General features: G+C 39.9%; 1 protein-coding gene across 1 annotated transcript; it reads right to left on the reverse strand.

Moving 5' to 3' along the window:
* Positions 1–1,554: 1,554 nt before the first annotated feature.
* Positions 1,555–18,228, reverse strand: LOC105486803 (crooked neck pre-mRNA splicing factor 1). Its single transcript, XM_011749861.3, has 14 exons — positions 18,052–18,228; positions 16,268–16,420; positions 15,157–15,248; positions 14,176–14,334; positions 13,604–13,770; positions 11,158–11,336; positions 9,318–9,488; positions 7,955–8,146; positions 7,198–7,257; positions 6,319–6,399; positions 5,190–5,429; positions 3,930–4,031; positions 2,887–3,135; positions 1,555–1,924 (listed from the first exon to the last, which is right to left on the reverse strand). Exons 1-14 carry the CDS (start codon positions 18,100–18,102, stop codon positions 1,757–1,759), a joined length of 2,064 nt encoding a protein of 687 aa, XP_011748163.1. The 5' UTR covers positions 18,103–18,228; the 3' UTR covers positions 1,555–1,756.
* Between the last annotated feature and the right edge of the window lie 3 nt (positions 18,229–18,231).

Here is an 18,231-nt window from a genome sequence, read left to right on the forward strand (position 1 = left end):
TGAATATGTTCTCCTGTTAGAGAATAGCTTTTTCCCTTCCAGCTTTCACACTGGCACATGCTTATTACAATTCTACCTTGGGAACATGACAATTTTTTTCTTATGCATACATGCAACATAAACAGGTAATTCTAGGAAGACTGTGATTAAGTCACTTGCATTCTGACCTGTTTTCATCTCACTCCCTGACTGGATGAGCCAAAGGCCTCATTAAGATGATGTTCTGCTCACTCACTAGGTAGACCTCTACTTGAGATGTGATCTGACACCGCAGCAGCTGATGCTGGTCCAGTGACTAAAGCAGTCAGGATGAAAACAGATTTGCCTTTTATCTCAACAGTCCTATTTTCTTCCATCCTTAAACACTGTATGTTATTTTCAAGATAAAATTTAGTAACATTACGAAGTAGCTTTATTCCTTGGGTGAATGAGACATGTGCACATTTAATCATCAATTTGCTTACTAAAGGTCCTTTTAGGGGAAAACAACCTTAAAAATATAGTTCTAGTCCTTGGGCAGTGAACAAAGAAAAAATATGCTTGAGAAACACAGTCCAGGTTAAAGGAAAACTCTCAGATCGGTTAATGTAGTCAAATTTTTGCTTGAGAATGTGAGCAACGTATCAGCAAATACATTCATTCTTGTGCTACTCTTCATTGTTTAGCATAGAGCTACCTTAGGTGTTTCTACACGTGCTCTAAACCAAGAGTGAGTTGAACATGTCAGCAGTGAGGAGTAGACAGTTTCTACTATAGCACACTGGGAGATGTTTACTGGTACTCTAGGTAGAAATTACTCCATTGTCCACTAAGTTTGGGAAATAATATAGCAACATTGCTACCGGAGATACATAATGTACAGAAGCCTAACTGTAAAGAGATTTGATTAGCGAGACTGAAGTCTTAGTCCAGATTTTCCCAAATTTGTGTGAACATGGGACATCATTTTTCATAGCACACATGTAAACAAGCCATTATTCTTTAAACAAGCTATTACAAACTCACTCTGGAGAACTGATGAGTGCCTAACTGAAATTAGACTAAATTCCTCTTGGTAAACAATGTTTTCTGAACCTTGTTCAGAAATAGAATCACTGCAAATTTTTTTCCAAATAATGTTCTAAAAAGCACTTAATGTAACTGGCCACTAGTAATAAGGTAAGGTAAATTAATCCACTCACATTTAATTCTACAAGGAATGAAACTATTTTTAAAAGTGGCTTAGAACAAACACTTTACTGAGCACTTACTATGCACCCACCAGGTATATTCCTTTTATAATGTAATCTTCAAAATGAGTTGTCAAAGTATTGGCCCATTTTGTGAATGAGCAAAATGAAAATTAAGTTATATAATCACGAGTGGCAGAGCTGGGAAATGAACTCAAGTCTGTGACTCTGAAGACATGAAAAAGTTACACATTTCAGATGAATGCATAAACTATCTTTATGGTTATGACATGAAAAGTTACTGTAGAATGTTACCTTAATTACATTTTCTAATGCATGATGTGGACAGACGCTAGAAAAGTTTGGACTCAGTTGGAAAAAGAAATCCAGCAGTTAAAAAAGTCCTTTACTTGCAATCCCCACCCCTAGCTAACCCAAGAGCATTTAAAAAATAACTTAAAAAGTAGCTATCAAAGATACCAATCAGTTTCTTACTGGTGAAATATGTAAGAACTTCCAGGAGTCACAAGAGTTCCAAACAATTAATTTATAAAAATAACAAAACATTTGTCAATATGAAAAAAAGATCAGGATTCACTCTCATCGACGTCCTCATCTGGATGGTGCTCAGCATCCTCCTTTTCCTGCTGCTGTTTCTTCCACAGTTTGGCCATGGCCAGGAGTTTGAGGTTAGGCTGGTTGGCAGCATCTTCTGGAAAGATGTAATCAAAGTATTCTTCCCAGCCTGCATCAGACTACAGAAATAAAACAATGAAAAGATAAGCAAACGTGGGTGATACACTCACATATCAGAATGAAGGTTTTTTACTGGAAATCCGAAGGATTACCTCCATTTTACAAAACAACATCAAAGTCTACTACAGAAAGAACAAGGGCTGGGTCTGAAAGACTGGGAGTGAGTAAGCAGCAACTGTAGCTCAGTGAGAACTAAAATGGTAGAAAAAAATTCTAAAAATCTAAGCATAGCTCTTCTACAGCCAACCAAGATGTTCAGTGTCTCCAACTACATTGTGCAGTCTTAGGTTTAAGAAAATGTTTAACGATTTTTACATAATATTCATCCAGTAGCAAAAGTCATACATCTGTGCATTATTATTCCAACTCCCTACCCTCCCATCCTCACCTCTTATCAGTCACTGATTTCACCTTCCAAATACTGTTCTAACAGGCCCTGTGGCCCTGTTCTAGTTCCAGCTTCCATGTCTTGCTCAGCTTATAAAAACTGCTTCCTGATGGGTCTTCTTTCTCCAGTCTAAGCCCCTTGAGTCTACCAGTATGAGATGCCAGCAATCTGGTCACGTCATTTTATGCAAAACAGCCTTCACTGACTCCCACCAAACTCCTTCTTATCGCCTACAAGCCTTCTCTGGATAGGCTGCTATCTGAAAGTTCGCTTCAGTCTTCCTCCACGCTGACTTCCTATTTAATGCTCTAAAAATAATCACACTTCATGAAGTTCCCAGACTCAACCGTCATCAAAACACCTTTGCCAACCCCTTCTCATTCTCCACCTCTGACTGGACCATATGCTCTACCCCGTGTTTCCATAACAGCCAGATTGCAACCATCTCCTACTCCAGGTGGTCTGCTTCCATTCTAAGATTGTACATATGCCACTTAAAAGTCTACATTTCAAAGTCAGATGTGTTTCTACTCATGTGACGTGAGATGAACAGTCCCAGGGCAGAGATCTTACCCCATCGTCCGTCTGGACCTTTCTTCTCTTCTTGACTTTCTCTGGCATGAGTTTGTCTACTCTCTCCTTATCTGAAGCTGTTCCAAATTCCTCTTCAAAACTTCGCCAAGATTCCAGCAGCATAAGTCTCTCTTCCTTTTCTTCACAGTTTCGCATGGTTTTGTTAGCTTCTTCATAAATTTGTCTGCATTTAGCCAAACTTCCTTCTTTTCCTGAAGACAACTCAAACTGAGCAAAGCTGATCCATACCTTTAAAAAAAGTTATTATTGAACCAAATTAACCATGTCACTCAGAAGACACTAATGTAGTAATAATAAAGCGAATTCCCAGTTAATGACATCAGAAAGATGTGTTCATTACTAGTGTTTCACAGATTAAAACAATGAATATATGCTTCAATACAAACACTGAAAATATGTCATTCTACATTCTACAGTTAAATGTCTGACATAGTTTTAAACTCTTGAAAAGAGTTTAACTTGGCTGGGCGCAGTGGCTCACGCCTGTAATTCCAGCACTTTGGGAGGCTGAGGCGGGCAGATCACAAGGTCAAGAGATTGAGACCATCCTGGCCAACAGGTGACCCCATCTCTACTAAAAATAGAAAAATTAGCTTGGGCGTGATGGCGCACACCTCTACTCCCAGCTACTCAGGAGGCTGAGGCAGGAGAATTGCTTGAACCCGGGAGGAGGAGGTTGCAGTAAGCCAAGATTGCGCCACTGCCTTCCAGCCTAGCGACAGAGTGAGACTGTCTCAAAAAAAAAAAAAAAAAAAAAAAAAAAAAAAAGTTTACCTTTTTTTCAATCTTGTGATACCCAAGCTATTCACATGCAACATAAACAATGACCTGGTATAAACTTAACATTCGAAAGTCCTCTGAGACTCATGTTTCTCTTAAGAAGCAAGGAAGTCATTTAAAACAAAACAAAACAAAACAAAAAACAAAAAAACCCCACACACTTAAAATACAGAAATAGAGTATTTTCTTCAGGACTGCTGATTCAAGCAAAATGAAAGATCATCTACAAAGCAAAAGGATACCTTGACATGCTGCGTCCTTTGAAGCAACCGTCGGTAAAGGTTTCGTGTTCTTTCCGTTTCTTCCTGCTCAATTTCAAAATCAATATATGATTTCCAAAGCACCTAAGAAAGACAAGTAAATTGGTCAGTCTTGACATTTGCAAAGCAGCATGCCCCCAGCCAAAGCACAGCTTAAGTATCACTCTAACCTACATCTAGGAACATAAGAGTTTTACAGAACAACTAAAGAACACATGTGGATAAGACAAATAACATTGGTATCTATAAGCTGGCCAAAACTTGGCTAGAATTTCAGATTACAGAAAAAGGGCCTTGGATTCAGTCTTAGAGATTCTCTTTGGAAGTTTTTCAAATGGTTGACTTATCAAGAGCTGAGAGACTTGCCAAGCATCTCCCAGGTACTCTTTCATATTCCAGCTACATGCAGTTGAGCTTCCAGAGAGAAAATAGGCCCAGGTTAGCCAGTATGTATGTTCTTACCTCTACTGTACACTCCTTGTTATTATGAGAGTTCAATGCAACAAGCATTCACTGAACAGGTGAGCACTGGCTCGGTGCAGCCTGGCAGGGCATAAGGATGAATAAACCGTGGCCTGGACACCTGAGACCTGGCAGTCTGGTGGAGGAGCTGAGGACAACTGACAAACTCAGTGATACCCAAAGCTCTGCCTTAACGCAGTCAGGGGGCCAAACCATTAAATGCGGGGTCATGTCAGTGCATGAGATTAACAAAACAACTGGGTGAGTTCTACGGCTCCTGTGAGATTCAAATCGGTCCTAGCTGTGGTTTGGTGCTACCTTGTGGGTCAAGCTTAACTACTGAAGGCAGGCGACGACTTTCAGGACAGTGACAACAGTAGTGGCAAGGACATCCTGGTTTAGAGAATACAGGGATATGTGTTCCCACCTCCATCCCCCTTGTTCTCCAGGTGGGCCAGCCTGCTGGCTGCTGCTTTGCCTGGCATCTTCCCCAGCCCCTTTAGGCTTCCCTGTTGGAGAGGGGCATCACCCACCCCCACGATATCCCAATTCATCCTGGGCATCATCCTGGATGTCTACTGTGTTCTGGTATCTAACAGGAGGGGTACTTCCCCTGTCCCCGACAGTCACCTTTCCACATACAAGCCTAATCTGAGCAGAAGAGACTAAGTTAGCTAGATTAGATCATCTTTATACTCTAAAATACACCCACATTTAGATGGTCATCTAAAGTAAGACTAAACAAGTATCTTAAAATGGTATTTGACTTGAGATGCTCACCTCTGGCATGTCTAAACGTGGCTGACTGATGGCTAATTCATAGATTGCCCGTGCTCTGTCAATATCACCAAGGATTGTCTCTAATTCAGCAAATTTAATCCACGAGGTACAATTTTCAGGTCCGAATTCCAGGAACTTTTCATAAAGCTTCCGGCATCTGTCAAATTCTCGAAGCTGTAGCTCCAACTCTATGTAAACTTTAAATAATTTGTTTTTTGGACATTTGCCTATGGAAGTTCCCTGGAAAATAAAATAACCAGACCACTATGATACTGTAGTGGATTCAATTTGTGCAGTTATTGCACTGCCCTAGAGGCTGTCCTCTGCTGAGGAAGAATCTTGCAAAGTCAACGTGGCCTACCGTTCTTTCCCTCTGTGGTATCACAATGTTTACTGATTCTTGACAAAAGGCTGAAGGAAACTCCTCTAATTCATTCAGCAAGAGGCAGTGTTCCAGAATTGTTTGGGCAACTAAATAAAATAAGATTTGAAAGTTTCTCAGGATCTCCTAGGGAATATGGATGTCAGATGCATAACACCTCCTATAAATAAAAAGGACAAGGCATGGTGGCTCATGCCTGTAATCCCAGTATTCTGAGAGGCCAACGTGGGAGGATTATTTCAGCCCAGGAGGCAGAGTTTGCAGTGAGCCAAGATTCCAAGATTGTGCCACTGCATTCCAGCTTGCGGAACAGAGCGAGACCCTGTCTCAAAAAAAAAAACAACAAAAAAACAAAAAAAAAAAACCAAAAAAAAAAACCAATAAACAGGAAAAGAAAAAAAAAAGGAAAAAAAAAAAGTAGAACAATTAAAAGTGCGTTTAATACACCAAAAAGCTTGCACAGGATCAGATTACCAATTCTAGTCTGTGGAAAGATCTAGTAACCGGTAGCTAGAGAAGTTTCCAATATTGAAACAAAATGTAATTTACCCCAGGTAATAAGAATAATTTACGCATTATTAGTCAGTGTTTTTACAGAGGATGCATATTTTCTAACATGTCCCAGGCTATAAAGCTATAATACTTCTGTCACTTTCTAAAGTAGGAATTGTATAACTTCCAAGCACCAAGACTTTAATTTCTTTCTCATAGAACTTAATCAGACATCTTGATCCTTTCTTTACTTACCAATGCTCTTCTGGCTAATGACAGATTCTTCTGTCGTATTTCAAACTGTGCATACAGTATCCACATTTTGGCAAATGTGAACTAGAAAACAAAAGCACAAAAATATCTAGCTTAAAAGCCTCATCCAAATTAAATTGAATTAAAGTAAATTTAAATTAACCAAGGCCATTGGTAATTCTATTTCTCTAAAACTTCAGAGTAAGAGGAATGTACTCTGCTTATTTACAAGCAAAAAAGACCACATTCATTTCACAAAAGCTAGAAACCCACATCCCATGATCCAGATACTGCACTGTACTGCCTGGCATGGTAGCCTCTCCTCAGAATCATGATCCAAATACTGTACTGTACTGCATGGCACGATAGCCTCTACTCAGAACAGACTTTGTTTTGTAGGCATGCTTGTATGTGGGCAGAATGTCCTACCTCTATTCTGAAAAGTAACTCTGTCAACACTTCTACAGAAGGAAACACGTTTTGTTTCTCGTGCTGGGAAACAAGGCAGAGGTAACATCTCAACCATCTACACAAGGGGCACATTGATCTGGGCATGGACACACTCACTGTTACCAACAAATCTGCCTCTGTGTCCCCGACACATGTTGTGTGCTCTCTGCATGGAAATCTTTCTCCCTCCACTCAGACTATTCAAATTACCTAGCCTTCTCTGAATTTCCTTTGTTTGTCAATGCAGGCAGTCCTCCGACCTAGACTGTGAGCTGTGTTCAGAGGCAAGGTGCATATCTCAGTTTTACTTATGTTGTCCATGGTGGGTCAGGGAAATATTTTATCAATCAATATTATTTCACTGAATTACTTCACAAGTAACAGAAGAGGATTCTGACCTGTTTGAAATGGAACACTTTAGAGCAAACATACCTTTTTGTGAGGAATTAGTTCCAAAGAGGCTTGATACACCTGTCTTGTCCTCTCAGGATCCTGTATTAGGATAAGAAATTTTCACAAAATACTGAAGTCTGCTGCTAACACTCATTTTACTAGTTACTAATTTTACTGATACTAGTAAAAAGGTACATCCCCAAAACTGAGTATGTTTCACAAGTTGTTACTTGCCAACCCTGATTTATGATCTAAAGTATGAACGGCCATGAAACTTCAGTTTAAGAATCACCAACAAGACACCAAACTCTAAGCCCTTCTTTGTAGAAAGCCTTTTTGCCTGATGGCGGAAAGAAACAAAGACATTTCGTAGTCTCAGATCAAACCCAGAAGGTTAATACAAATGATTTCTGAAAATGCCACTTGATTTTTCCTAAAAGCAAAAATGCATAATCTAGCCATAATTACCCCTATTAATGAGCAAATCCAGGAAACTATATTTAATTAAACTAAGGGCTGGTTCACCGTTCTCTTTCAAGTTCCAAGTGATATCTTGTTGTGCCTCAAGTAAAAATCAAACCAAAATAAGAAAAGCCCCTCACGTGTGGCCATAACAAGCACAGAGAGTTTAAAATGTTGCAGAGTGAACATGTAACTGTATGGCTTGAATGGAAGCCTATAAAAATTTAAAACTAAATTTCCTTGTTTCAAGAATTATAAATATCCACAATAGGTGAGCTGTGAATACAGAGGAGAGGAAACCATTAACAGCTGACACATAATTCTGTTTTTTCACCTTTGCCTCCAATTCTTCATAGAGTGCATAGTTGATCCAAAGATAAATGTAGCGCTTCCAGTGCCTCTTCTCCTGAATGGGTGGGACATTGGCAATGGCCCTTTCATAGACTTCTCTCACGGCTTCAGCTTCTGCATCACTTTCTACCAAGCGCAAGTAATCAAACCATGCATCGTAATTGTGTGGATTCGCCTAGAAAGACAACCAGTTTAATAAATAAAAAACAAAACCAAGAGCTGCACTTGCCAGGTTAAGCAAGCTGAAAAAAGGCATCAGGCCGACTTTCTATATTTTAGCACCTTTTCTTCTAAATTTTACATGTTCTCTCATTTTAAAAACACCATCCCTGAGACTGCATAAATAGAAAAGACACAGGAAAACAGAGGTTAGATTACTGGCCAGGTGTCCCACAGCAAGCACCCCTTCATCTATAGTCATCACTCTCATGATAGTCAATAATTAGATGCCTATTCTTACCAATGCATTTGCTTAAATATGTGACTATGTATCATTATGTCTGTAACAACAATAGAATTATATCATGCTCACAACTGTTAAACTTGCCTTTCCAATTAAGAGTAATTCATCTTTCACATATCTTGCTAACCTACCACCACATTTAATAACAGATTTAGTCCTTTGCTTGGAGGTATCTTAATTAACTTGACTAAGTAAGAGTATTTTTTATTTATTTTTGTTTTTATTTTTGAGATGGAGTCTGGCTCTGTCGCCCAGGCTGGAATGCAGTGGCGCAATCTTGGCTCACTGCAAGCTCCGCCTCCCGGGTTCATGCCGTTCTCCTGCCTCAGCCGCCCATGTAGCTGGGACTACAGGCACCCACCACCACGCCCGGCTAATTTTTAAGCAAGAGTATTTTTAAATACATAGCAGAATACTGAAGGAAAATGCTATTCTCTTTGAATTGAAATCAAAATAGTACATTACAGAAAAAGAGATGCCAGTGGAACCCTGTCTAGCATACATCTTTTGTTCAGGCAGTTAAGCTCAAAGGTGATGTGCAAAACAGGTTTTTGGACCAATCTCTGACTCTTCCACCTTCTTCCAACAATGAGCTCGAATGGAGTCCACATTTCTTTTGCTCCAGTTCTACACACAGTCAGCAATCAACAAAATAACTTACAACATGTAAGTGGCAGACCAAATCCAAGTGTTGTTTGCTTGCCTTTTCTATCAGCCTTGTTTATTCCTACTTGTCTGAAATAGCTGCCAGTTGATCACAGGCACATCATCAAGAGATTAATCACTGGTAGTGCTAACTTGCTATGATTCATCTTAGTGTTGCTAGTATTGATGAGCACATCTTGGGTTATCTGCAGAGTTGACCATCCACACCAGCGCTCACCTTTACTTCTTCTTCGTACTGGAATCTCCGTTTGCTCACGATGATATCTTCAATACCCCGCCTATCACCAAACTTCTTCTCAAAGATGGTATAATTTTTAAAGAGTTCTTGGGCATCTTGTTTTGAAATTCTGTCCAGGGCATACTTGTAAATCACTCGTACCCTTTCAAACTAAATGCAGACAGGATGATTACCTTCTATAACACAATATTCTCATGACAGTCACAAGTAGGAGAGTAAATGTACCAAAATATTACTTATAAGTTAGAATTTGAGGCCTCATAATGTCCTGAGTAAGATGCTTTTCTCCATTTTGCTGAAGGTATCTCTGTCAGGATGGACCAGTACCCTGCTTTGAGCTCCACATTTAATACTGTCTACCTAACTAACACTGCCAATTGGATGTCTACTGCACATCTCAAACAGGTCCAAAACTGAGCTTGTTTCTTCCCCACTCAACCTGGGGCTCTCCCCATCTTCCCAATCTTAGTAGGCAAGGCCTAACCTACAGTCACATACTTGCTCACGCCAAAGCCTTCAGGTGATCCTCAATTCCTCTTTTTCCCTCATTCTCCATATTCACTCTTGCAACATGCCCTGCCATTTCAATCTCTTCCACACAGCCCTTCGCTCGTCCCCAGCCCCCAGCCATCAAGCTCCACTGTTTACCTGGACCACTTCAAAAGTCTCCTCACTAGTCTCCCCTGGTTCCACTTTTGCCATCCACCCCCATATATTCTCCATGAATTAGCCAGAGGCTCCCTTTAAAATATAAATCATATCCAATCACTGTCCGCTTAAAACCTTTTAATGCTTCCTGCTGGCCCGAACAGAATCTGAACTCCCTAGCATGGTCTGTGCAAGACCTTGTATAGGCTGAGTATCTCTTGTCTGAAATATTTGGTACTGGACATGTTTTGGATTTGGGATGTTTTCCCAGTTTTGGAATATTTGCATTATACTTACTGGTTCAGCATCCCTAATCCAAAAACCCAAAGTCTGAAACGTTCCAATGAACATTTCCTTTGAGTGTCATGTCAGCACTCAACAAGTTTCACATTTTGAGTTTCAGATTTTCAGACTGGGAATGCTCAAACCTGTATTTGGATGAATCTCAATTCTGTATTATTTGAACTGCCTTTTTTTTTTTTTTTTTTTTTTTTAAAGAAATGGGGTCTTGCTCTGTCACCCAGGCTAGAGTGCAATGGCACGACCATAGCTCACTGTAGTCTCAAACCCCTAGGCTCAGGTGACACTCCTGCCTCAGTTTCCCAAGTAGCTGGGACTGTAGGCATGCGCCACTATGCCCACTCAATTTTTTTTTTTTTTGAGACAGGGTCTCACTATGTTGCCCAGGCTGGTCTCAAAATCCTGGCCTCCAGCGATCCTCCTGCCTCAGCCTCTCAATATTTGAGCTATTTTCATAGGAACAAGGGAAAAAAAGAAATATCTTATTTGTAGGGCAATGTCTATTTCCATTCTAAATTTTGTTTTCTGTTCTGGGGCTTTATGCTTTTTGTTTCCCACATTTATTATCTGTTAAGTCCTTTACTTAGGATGCTAAAAGACTAGCTCTCAGTTTACGGGCATTCAGACTAAAAGACTTAATTTTCAAACAAAGCACAATAAAATTAAGGCAGGTATAATACAATCTATAATCAGCTCCCATCTGTAGCTTAGTCACATATATACGCTGTTCTCTGTGAGAAGTTGTGTTTTTTGCATTTTGAAAACATCTCCAGGGATATGTCAGTAAGAAAAAATGGAAATGAACTCACCATGCACAAAATGTAATCTTTGCTAAGTTGTTTCACAGTACAATGAAGTTAAGTATACTTACCTCTTTCTGATTTTCTTCAAACTTGGCAAAGGCGACATACAGGTGCTCATCCATATGTTCATCTCCAAAGAATTCCACAGCTCTCTCATATACCTTCCGTGCGTGGGCAAAATAAGCATGTTTTTCTTCAAAGCGGGCATACTTGATCCAGTTCTTAACATCAGGGTGCACGAGGACAAGTGCAAGGGGATTAAGGAAATACCAGGCAAAACAGCATGGCTTAAAAAAATGGTAAGTAAACACCAAAACCATACCAAAGCCTGAAACCCCAACAATTCAAACTACAATTTTAGGGGAATAAAACACACAAAAGCGTAGAACTAAACAGTGGCTTCCATGAGAGCAGGGCCACGCTTATTCATCTCTATTTTCCTCCAGTGCTTAGTTAAGATTTTAGTGGTGGGTACAAACTTGAGTTTGGAAGCAAAGAAAAATCTCAACCCGGGTTACCAACCATGTGATCTCGGATAAGTCACCAAACTTGTCAAAGTCTCAGCTATTTCATTTGTAAACAGGGAAATATAATGCCAGCCTCACTGGATTACTGCCAGCTTTAAATGAGAAAATGTATGTAAAGCCCTTAGCACTGTTTCTGGCCAAAAGAACATAGCACTGTAAGTAGTCAATAATGGTCTGTTCAATAAATGGCACCGATTATATTAAAATATTAATACTTGAACTAATAATTAAGAAAAAAATGTTATAAAAAGCAAACTGTTAACTAGAGTCAAAGCAGAAAGTTTTGAATTGCCATTTCAATCTATCTTCCTTGAATAAATCATTAATTTCCAAAGTAATAATACATTCAAATATGGCAAAGAAGTTAAGAGCATCAGTTCTGAAGCTGCTCTACTAGGTTCACATTCTACTCCCATCAGCACCTGTGAGAACCTAGTCAAGCTACTTAATTTCTCATGCCTCAGCTCCCTCATCTGTAGGATGGAGAAGTTCCTACACTGCAAGGTTGTTATGAGGATTAAACCACAATATTTGTAAAGTACTTAGAATAATGCCTGGCACATAGCAAGTACTATAAAAGCTTTTGTCAAACTAATAATATTAAAATTACTAGACATAATTAAGATCTTAACACTGTCACCTAAAGAGAGAAGAGTAAAAAAATAAAAAGATCTCAATACTGCATTGTAAAGTTGATTCTCATTATTTGTGGTAGTTATGTTCTATGTAGTCACTGCAAACACTTAATTATTGAGTATTGAACCACTGTGCCTAGGGGAAACATGTATATATACAATCTCACATTCATGATCATCTTAAATCCTAAAAAGAACTCATCCTAGCAGATTCTATCTTCATTATTTTGTAAGAAAAGTGATTCAGAAATGTTAAGCGATTGGACTGAGGCTGCCCCACTGACAGATTCAAACTCCCCAACTGGCCCCAGGGCCGGAGCTCCTTGCACTACATGGCACTGGCCCTTCCTGTCTCCAAGCTCTGGGCATGGTTATACGAGGTTAAGACCAGAAGGCAGAGCCTCGCCTTGCTGGACTTCATGCTGTGTGCATGTCCACAAATGACTGTGAAAGTGCCACAATTACTGATTTTTGGGGTCACAAATAAATTTTAGCAAATATGTGATTTTGCAAATATGGAATCTGTGAATAATGAGGAATGACTGTACTTCAGTTTCAAAAGTGCTTTCATGTGTATCATTTAATCTTCACAACAGCCCAACAAAGGTGTTTTTATTCTTGTTTTTAAGAAGAGGACACGAAGACTCAAAGGAGTTAAATGACTCACTGGAGCCACACAGCCAATAAACAGTAAACCTTTGATGAACTCCAGTAACGGTAGTAATGACCAACACAAACCTTAGAAAAACAGGACTGGCAAGGGCAGCCAGAACCTTAGTACAGTTAGTCCTCCAGCCATGGGTTCCATATCTGTAGATTCAACCAACCCGAGATAAAGTATTCATGAGAAAAAAGTGCTTCTATACTGAACATGTAGTTTTTTTGGTTATTATACCTTAAAATACACAGAATAACAATTATTTACATAACATTCACATTACATTAGGTATAAGTAATCTAGAGATTATTTCAATTATATGGGGGGCTATGCATACGTTACATGCAAATACTACATCATTTTATATCAGGGACTTAAGCATCACCGATTTTGGCATCTCCTTGATGTCCTGGAAACAATCCCCCAGGAATATCATTTTCCACGAGGAAACATTAGTTTTCAGCACTACAATAAAATAAACCCAAACTCTCACTAGAAAAGACTAATTACCCAGATCACAAATTTTCATTCTGACCAATCTCTTTCCCTACAAAACATAGGGAAGCTGATAAACTGGCATTCTTGACTTCTAGTCTGATGTCAATGACTGTGTGTCCTGACCATGAGACACCTCTACAGGAGCAGCAGCACCCAGGACAATCATGGCACCACTCAGTTCTCGTCCAAAGGATATATCGCTCATAAATGGTGCGGGCCCGATCCACCTCTTTGTATCTCAGTTCAAAGTTGATGTAGGAGTGCCAGGCTTGCTCCTCAGGCTGCCACTCCATCCAGCGCTCAAACACCTGCCGGGCACCGGCAATGTTTCCCAACATTTCCTCCATGTATGTGTACTTGTACCTTTAACAAAATCACCCGAAAATATCTGCTGTGGTTTAGCTCTCCCATTGTTGAATGAGAGGAAGATTTAAGATTTTATCTTTCTTAAAGGTTAAATCGAACATGTTTTGTTATTGAAATATAAATCTGAAAAAGGGTGAACCATTGGAAAAAAAGATTTTTTATTAAAAGTTGCCTAGTTCAACAAGAAGCTTATGAACAAAAGATTGCAACCAAAATTTTAGTTTTGATTACATAGCTGTAGAACATCACAATTATGACTTAACAGACTATGGGACATTAAAAAGCATTTATGTTTAAAGAAAAAGTAGGATGTAAAATTAAACTATCATCATGTAAATAAAATAAATACAGAAAATGTGGAACTTTTCTAGGCTACAAAAGGCTGTTTTATCAGAAACTTACCAGAACTGATTGACTCGAGGCAGCGTTGTTATGGCCCGGTCCCAGATATTTCGAGCATGGTTGACTTGGCGATTCTTCATCTCCATTTCTGCATATTTCAGCCAGAGTGTAATATTTCGATAGTCTACATCTAAAGCACGCTCGTATATGGATCGAGCCCTTAAGAAGCAAGATTTGCAGGGCATCAAAAGTAGTGCACACAACACATGCAGCGGTTATTTCACACTATCTGGAATGCCCTGATGTTTTATTAGGTGTCTACCACGAGCCAGGTTCTGGGCATAAGATGATGAAAAGATATAATGCTCTCAAGTACCTTACAAAGTCTTATAGAAAGACATGCATGCAATTATAATGCAATGTGATTTATGTTATAGTCAAGATCTGCACAGGAAGCAGAGAGGAAGAAATGAAAATGTCTGGTGGAAAAGGCTAAGTAGTAGGTAACTCTAGAAACAAGAACTTGAGGCAAGTTCCAATTTACCAGGAAACTAAGGTTGGTGTGGAGGGGGTGCTCATTCCAGGCGAGGAGAACAGCCAAGCCTCACAATAAGGAGACATGATATATTCAGGGAGTGGCACGTACACAGGCGCAGCGGGGGAAGGAGGTATGAGGGGAGAATGCAGAAAGCGAGACAACAGAAGGGCCAGATTGCAATTTTTATTTTTTTGGCCATTGGTTTTCAGCTAAACATTAAAAAAAAAAAATCTCAATATATAGAAAGCAGATGAAATTGTGCTACTTTAGCTACAGCTGACAAGATCAATCTGTAAAGTCTCTCCCGCCCCTCCCTCCGGGACTATTCTACCCCAGTGCTCCTGAGGCCCTCAAGGGAACCCTAGGGTTTCATGGAACCATAGTTGACAATTTCTACCCGAGGCACAATCTTTTATCTGTGCTTTAACTTTTTCTTCTTTTCTTTTTGGTATCTGTTAACCTATGAATCATTATACACAAAACTACACTTTCAGCAATTTTACCTCTGAATCTCCTTTAGGCTTTCTTCCCATTGTGCGTATTTTATCCAGTTACTAATTACAGTCCTGTTTTTTCTTATGTTATCTTCAAAAGTCTGGAAGAAGGCAAAAAGGGTCAAGTCAAAGGGCAAATGACTAAAAATGACAGCACCCTTGGTCTATTTTAAGTCTTGTACTAAACTGGTTATTCATTTTGTTCATATTTAAGAGAAATTACATCCTGGAATCCTTGAGGAATAAGAAATCCACTACAGAAGGTTACAATCAACTAACTGATACTTTAAAATAGTCTATGCTTGTCCCTAATAAAAAATATTTTGACTATTACCCGTAAGTCCTCTGGTAATGTTCAGAATTTCATATATAACAGAATTCATGCTTTAAAACAGTCCCACATTCTAGAGTGAAGAGGTCAAATCAGATCCCAAAGTCTTCTCATAGTCCTTTTGCAGATCTCAATTCCTTTTCCTTTCTTCTCTTTTTTCTTTGAGACAAAGTCTCGCTCTGCCGCCCAGGTCGGAGTGCAGTGGCATGATCTCGGCTCACTGCAGACTCTGCGTCCTGAGTTCCTACGATTCTCATGTCAGCCTCCTGAATAGCTAGGATTACAGGCACTTGCCACCACGCCCGGCTAATTTTTGTATTTTTAGTAAAGATGAGGTTTCACCATTTTGGTCAGGCTGGTCTCAAACTCCTGACCTCAGGTGATCAGCCCACCTTGGCCTCCCAAAGTGCTGGGATTACAGGCATGAGCCACAGTGCCCGGCCAGATCTCATTTCTTAACACAGAAGGTGGTATAGACAGAAGTACACAGTCCAGCCTTACTAAGCATACCCCCTTCCAGTTGTCCGTTGTTTCACCTGCTAAACATCCACCCATTTTTGATTCGGTACCAAAAATCATGCAGATTCAATTGTTTTATACTTTAACCAGACAACTCAAGGCATATTTTATATAGTTCAGAAAAATGCTGTTATCTGGTAACCAGAAGGCATTATTCATGTGTCTAGGAACACTAACCTCATCTTGCCCTACAGAATCCAACCAGCTTTTCAAACTCTGACTGATACACTCTTAACAATTAGTGGACTGAAAGATACCACACTGACTGACCTTCCTTTTCCTTAGTTTATAATCATTTAATTCTTCTTCATCTGTGATCTTCTGTTGAGGTGGAGGTGGAAGAAGCTCAAGTTCTCTTTCTTTAGCCTCTCTTAAGAGTTGTTCAGCAGTTATCTGTACCTCAGCCGGGGCTTTGTTTTTCACCTTTTAAGAACAAGACATTTCTATTTTTAGTAGATGCTCTTCACACAAGGTTTAAGAAACAAACATACATTTTTTTAGGATATGAACTTCATTAGTATTATCACAAGATGCTCTCTTTGTATGACATGTTCCCATCCTCCATGAGACTAAAAAGAAAAAAAAAATACTATGTTTTCTCTCTTATTCATGGTATCTACTATAAAGCCACAGGTAAAAGTCGCAAGAGAAAACGGTGGCAAAAATAATACCAAGTTTTCCCTTTTAGATGAGTATAATAATAAACTTTGAGGCCGTGTAGGTAAAATTCTGACCAGAGGGTTTATCAAGATGTGTAGCACATCTTATTAATAGCATTACCACCTGCATTAGCAGAATTCTTCAACTTATTTAATGCCCCTGGTGGAAAAGTGGGTATGGTTTTTCACGGAACCTCAAGTCAAAGGCACTATTCAATAAGTTCCCATCATTAGACTGTAAGTTTCTTGAGGTCTTAGAAGTTTACAGTCTAACGTAGCTTAGAGCTGTGCTGTCCAACACAGTAGCTATGAGTCACATGTGGTGAGCACAAATTGAGGTGGACTGTAAATGTAAAATACACACTGGTTTTGAAGATGAAGTATGAAAAAAAGAACAAACTATCTCACAGTTTTTATACCGATTACATGTTGAAATTATAATATTTTGGATACATTAGTTCAAATAAAATATATATTATCAAAATTCATGTCACTTTTTTTGCTTTGCTTTTACTTTTTAATGTAGATAGGAGAAAATTTAAAATTTCATGTGCCGTGCACTGTATTTCCAATGCCCAATAAAAGTGTACGTAGCTGAATTATAAAAATTGTTATTTAATGCCACGTGTGGAGTAATGATAATGGTGATAGCTCATATTTAATAAACACTAAGTGCCAGACACACTGTTACTTGCTCTACATGCATTACTTTTGCGAGTCAGACAAATAGTTATGTAAAGTCCAGTTCAAGAGAGTCATCTGGGCTCAAGAAAGACTGGAGGGAGGATATCTGTAAAGGCTTCAGACAAATTCTGACACATATTAAGCACTTCGTAAGTATCAGCTATCGAGGGAAATACCAGATAGTAAATCTACTGTTTAATTAACTTATGATACTATACTACTACTGCCGTCTATTCTCACCCTCCGCTGTCAGCTGGGCTAACTCCTATTCAGTCTTCAAGTCTCAGCTTAAAGGTCATTTCCTCAGCAAAATTTACTCTCAGGAACCCTTCATACGACCCCCTTATTCACGCCCATGACATATTCTACTTTGCCTCTCAGTAACATCTGGCAAGATCGTCCTCATACACACACTCGTGTTTTGAGTACTGCTTCTGGCCAGCGTCCCAGCGTAGCTTCCCAGCGCCCAGTGCAGTGCCTGGGTCAGTAAATCTTCACTGAACCACTCCACTCCTCCTCCCAGCAAAACCACCCCATCGTGCTTCGCGATGACAAGAGCCCGCGCCCCACCACCAGCTGACCCTTCCTCTCCATCTCTCAGGGTGGGCCCTCTCCCCGGCGGGAACACTGTCTCCCGCCCGGGGCACCCCCAGGACTGAGGGATGCCCCTCTCCTGGGCCACCTCCCACAAGGCCCCTCGCGATCGCCTACCTTGGCCACTTTGGGAATCCGCTGTTTCCCGGCCGCGGTGGAGGCCGCCATGTCTGCAGCAGCGGACCTCGGGGCACCTGTCCCCCGCACGAAAGCTAGAAATCCGCGGTCTGAGAGCTCACCGAAACCACAAAGCTTTCAGACAACAAACAGGATCCCAGAATCGGAAGCGGAACTCTC

This window comes from Macaca nemestrina, chromosome 15 (assembly GCF_043159975.1).
Source record: "Macaca nemestrina isolate mMacNem1 chromosome 15, mMacNem.hap1, whole genome shotgun sequence".
Classification (NCBI taxonomy): Eukaryota; Metazoa; Chordata; class Mammalia; order Primates; family Cercopithecidae; genus Macaca; species Macaca nemestrina.

Coding starts and splice junctions, on each gene's coding strand:
- LOC105486803 (XM_011749861.3), bottom strand. CDS start 18,102: ATGGCGGCCTCCACCGCGGCCGGGAAACAGCGGATTCCCAAAGTGGCC. Junction 7,258..7,954: donor ATGAAGAATTGGAGGCAAAG/GTGAAAAAACAG, acceptor ATCCTAATACAG/GATCCTGAGAGGACAAGACA. Junction 6,400..7,197: donor AACTAATTCCTCACAAAAAG/GTATGTTTGCTC, acceptor TTTGTTTTCTAG/TTCACATTTGCCAAAATGTG.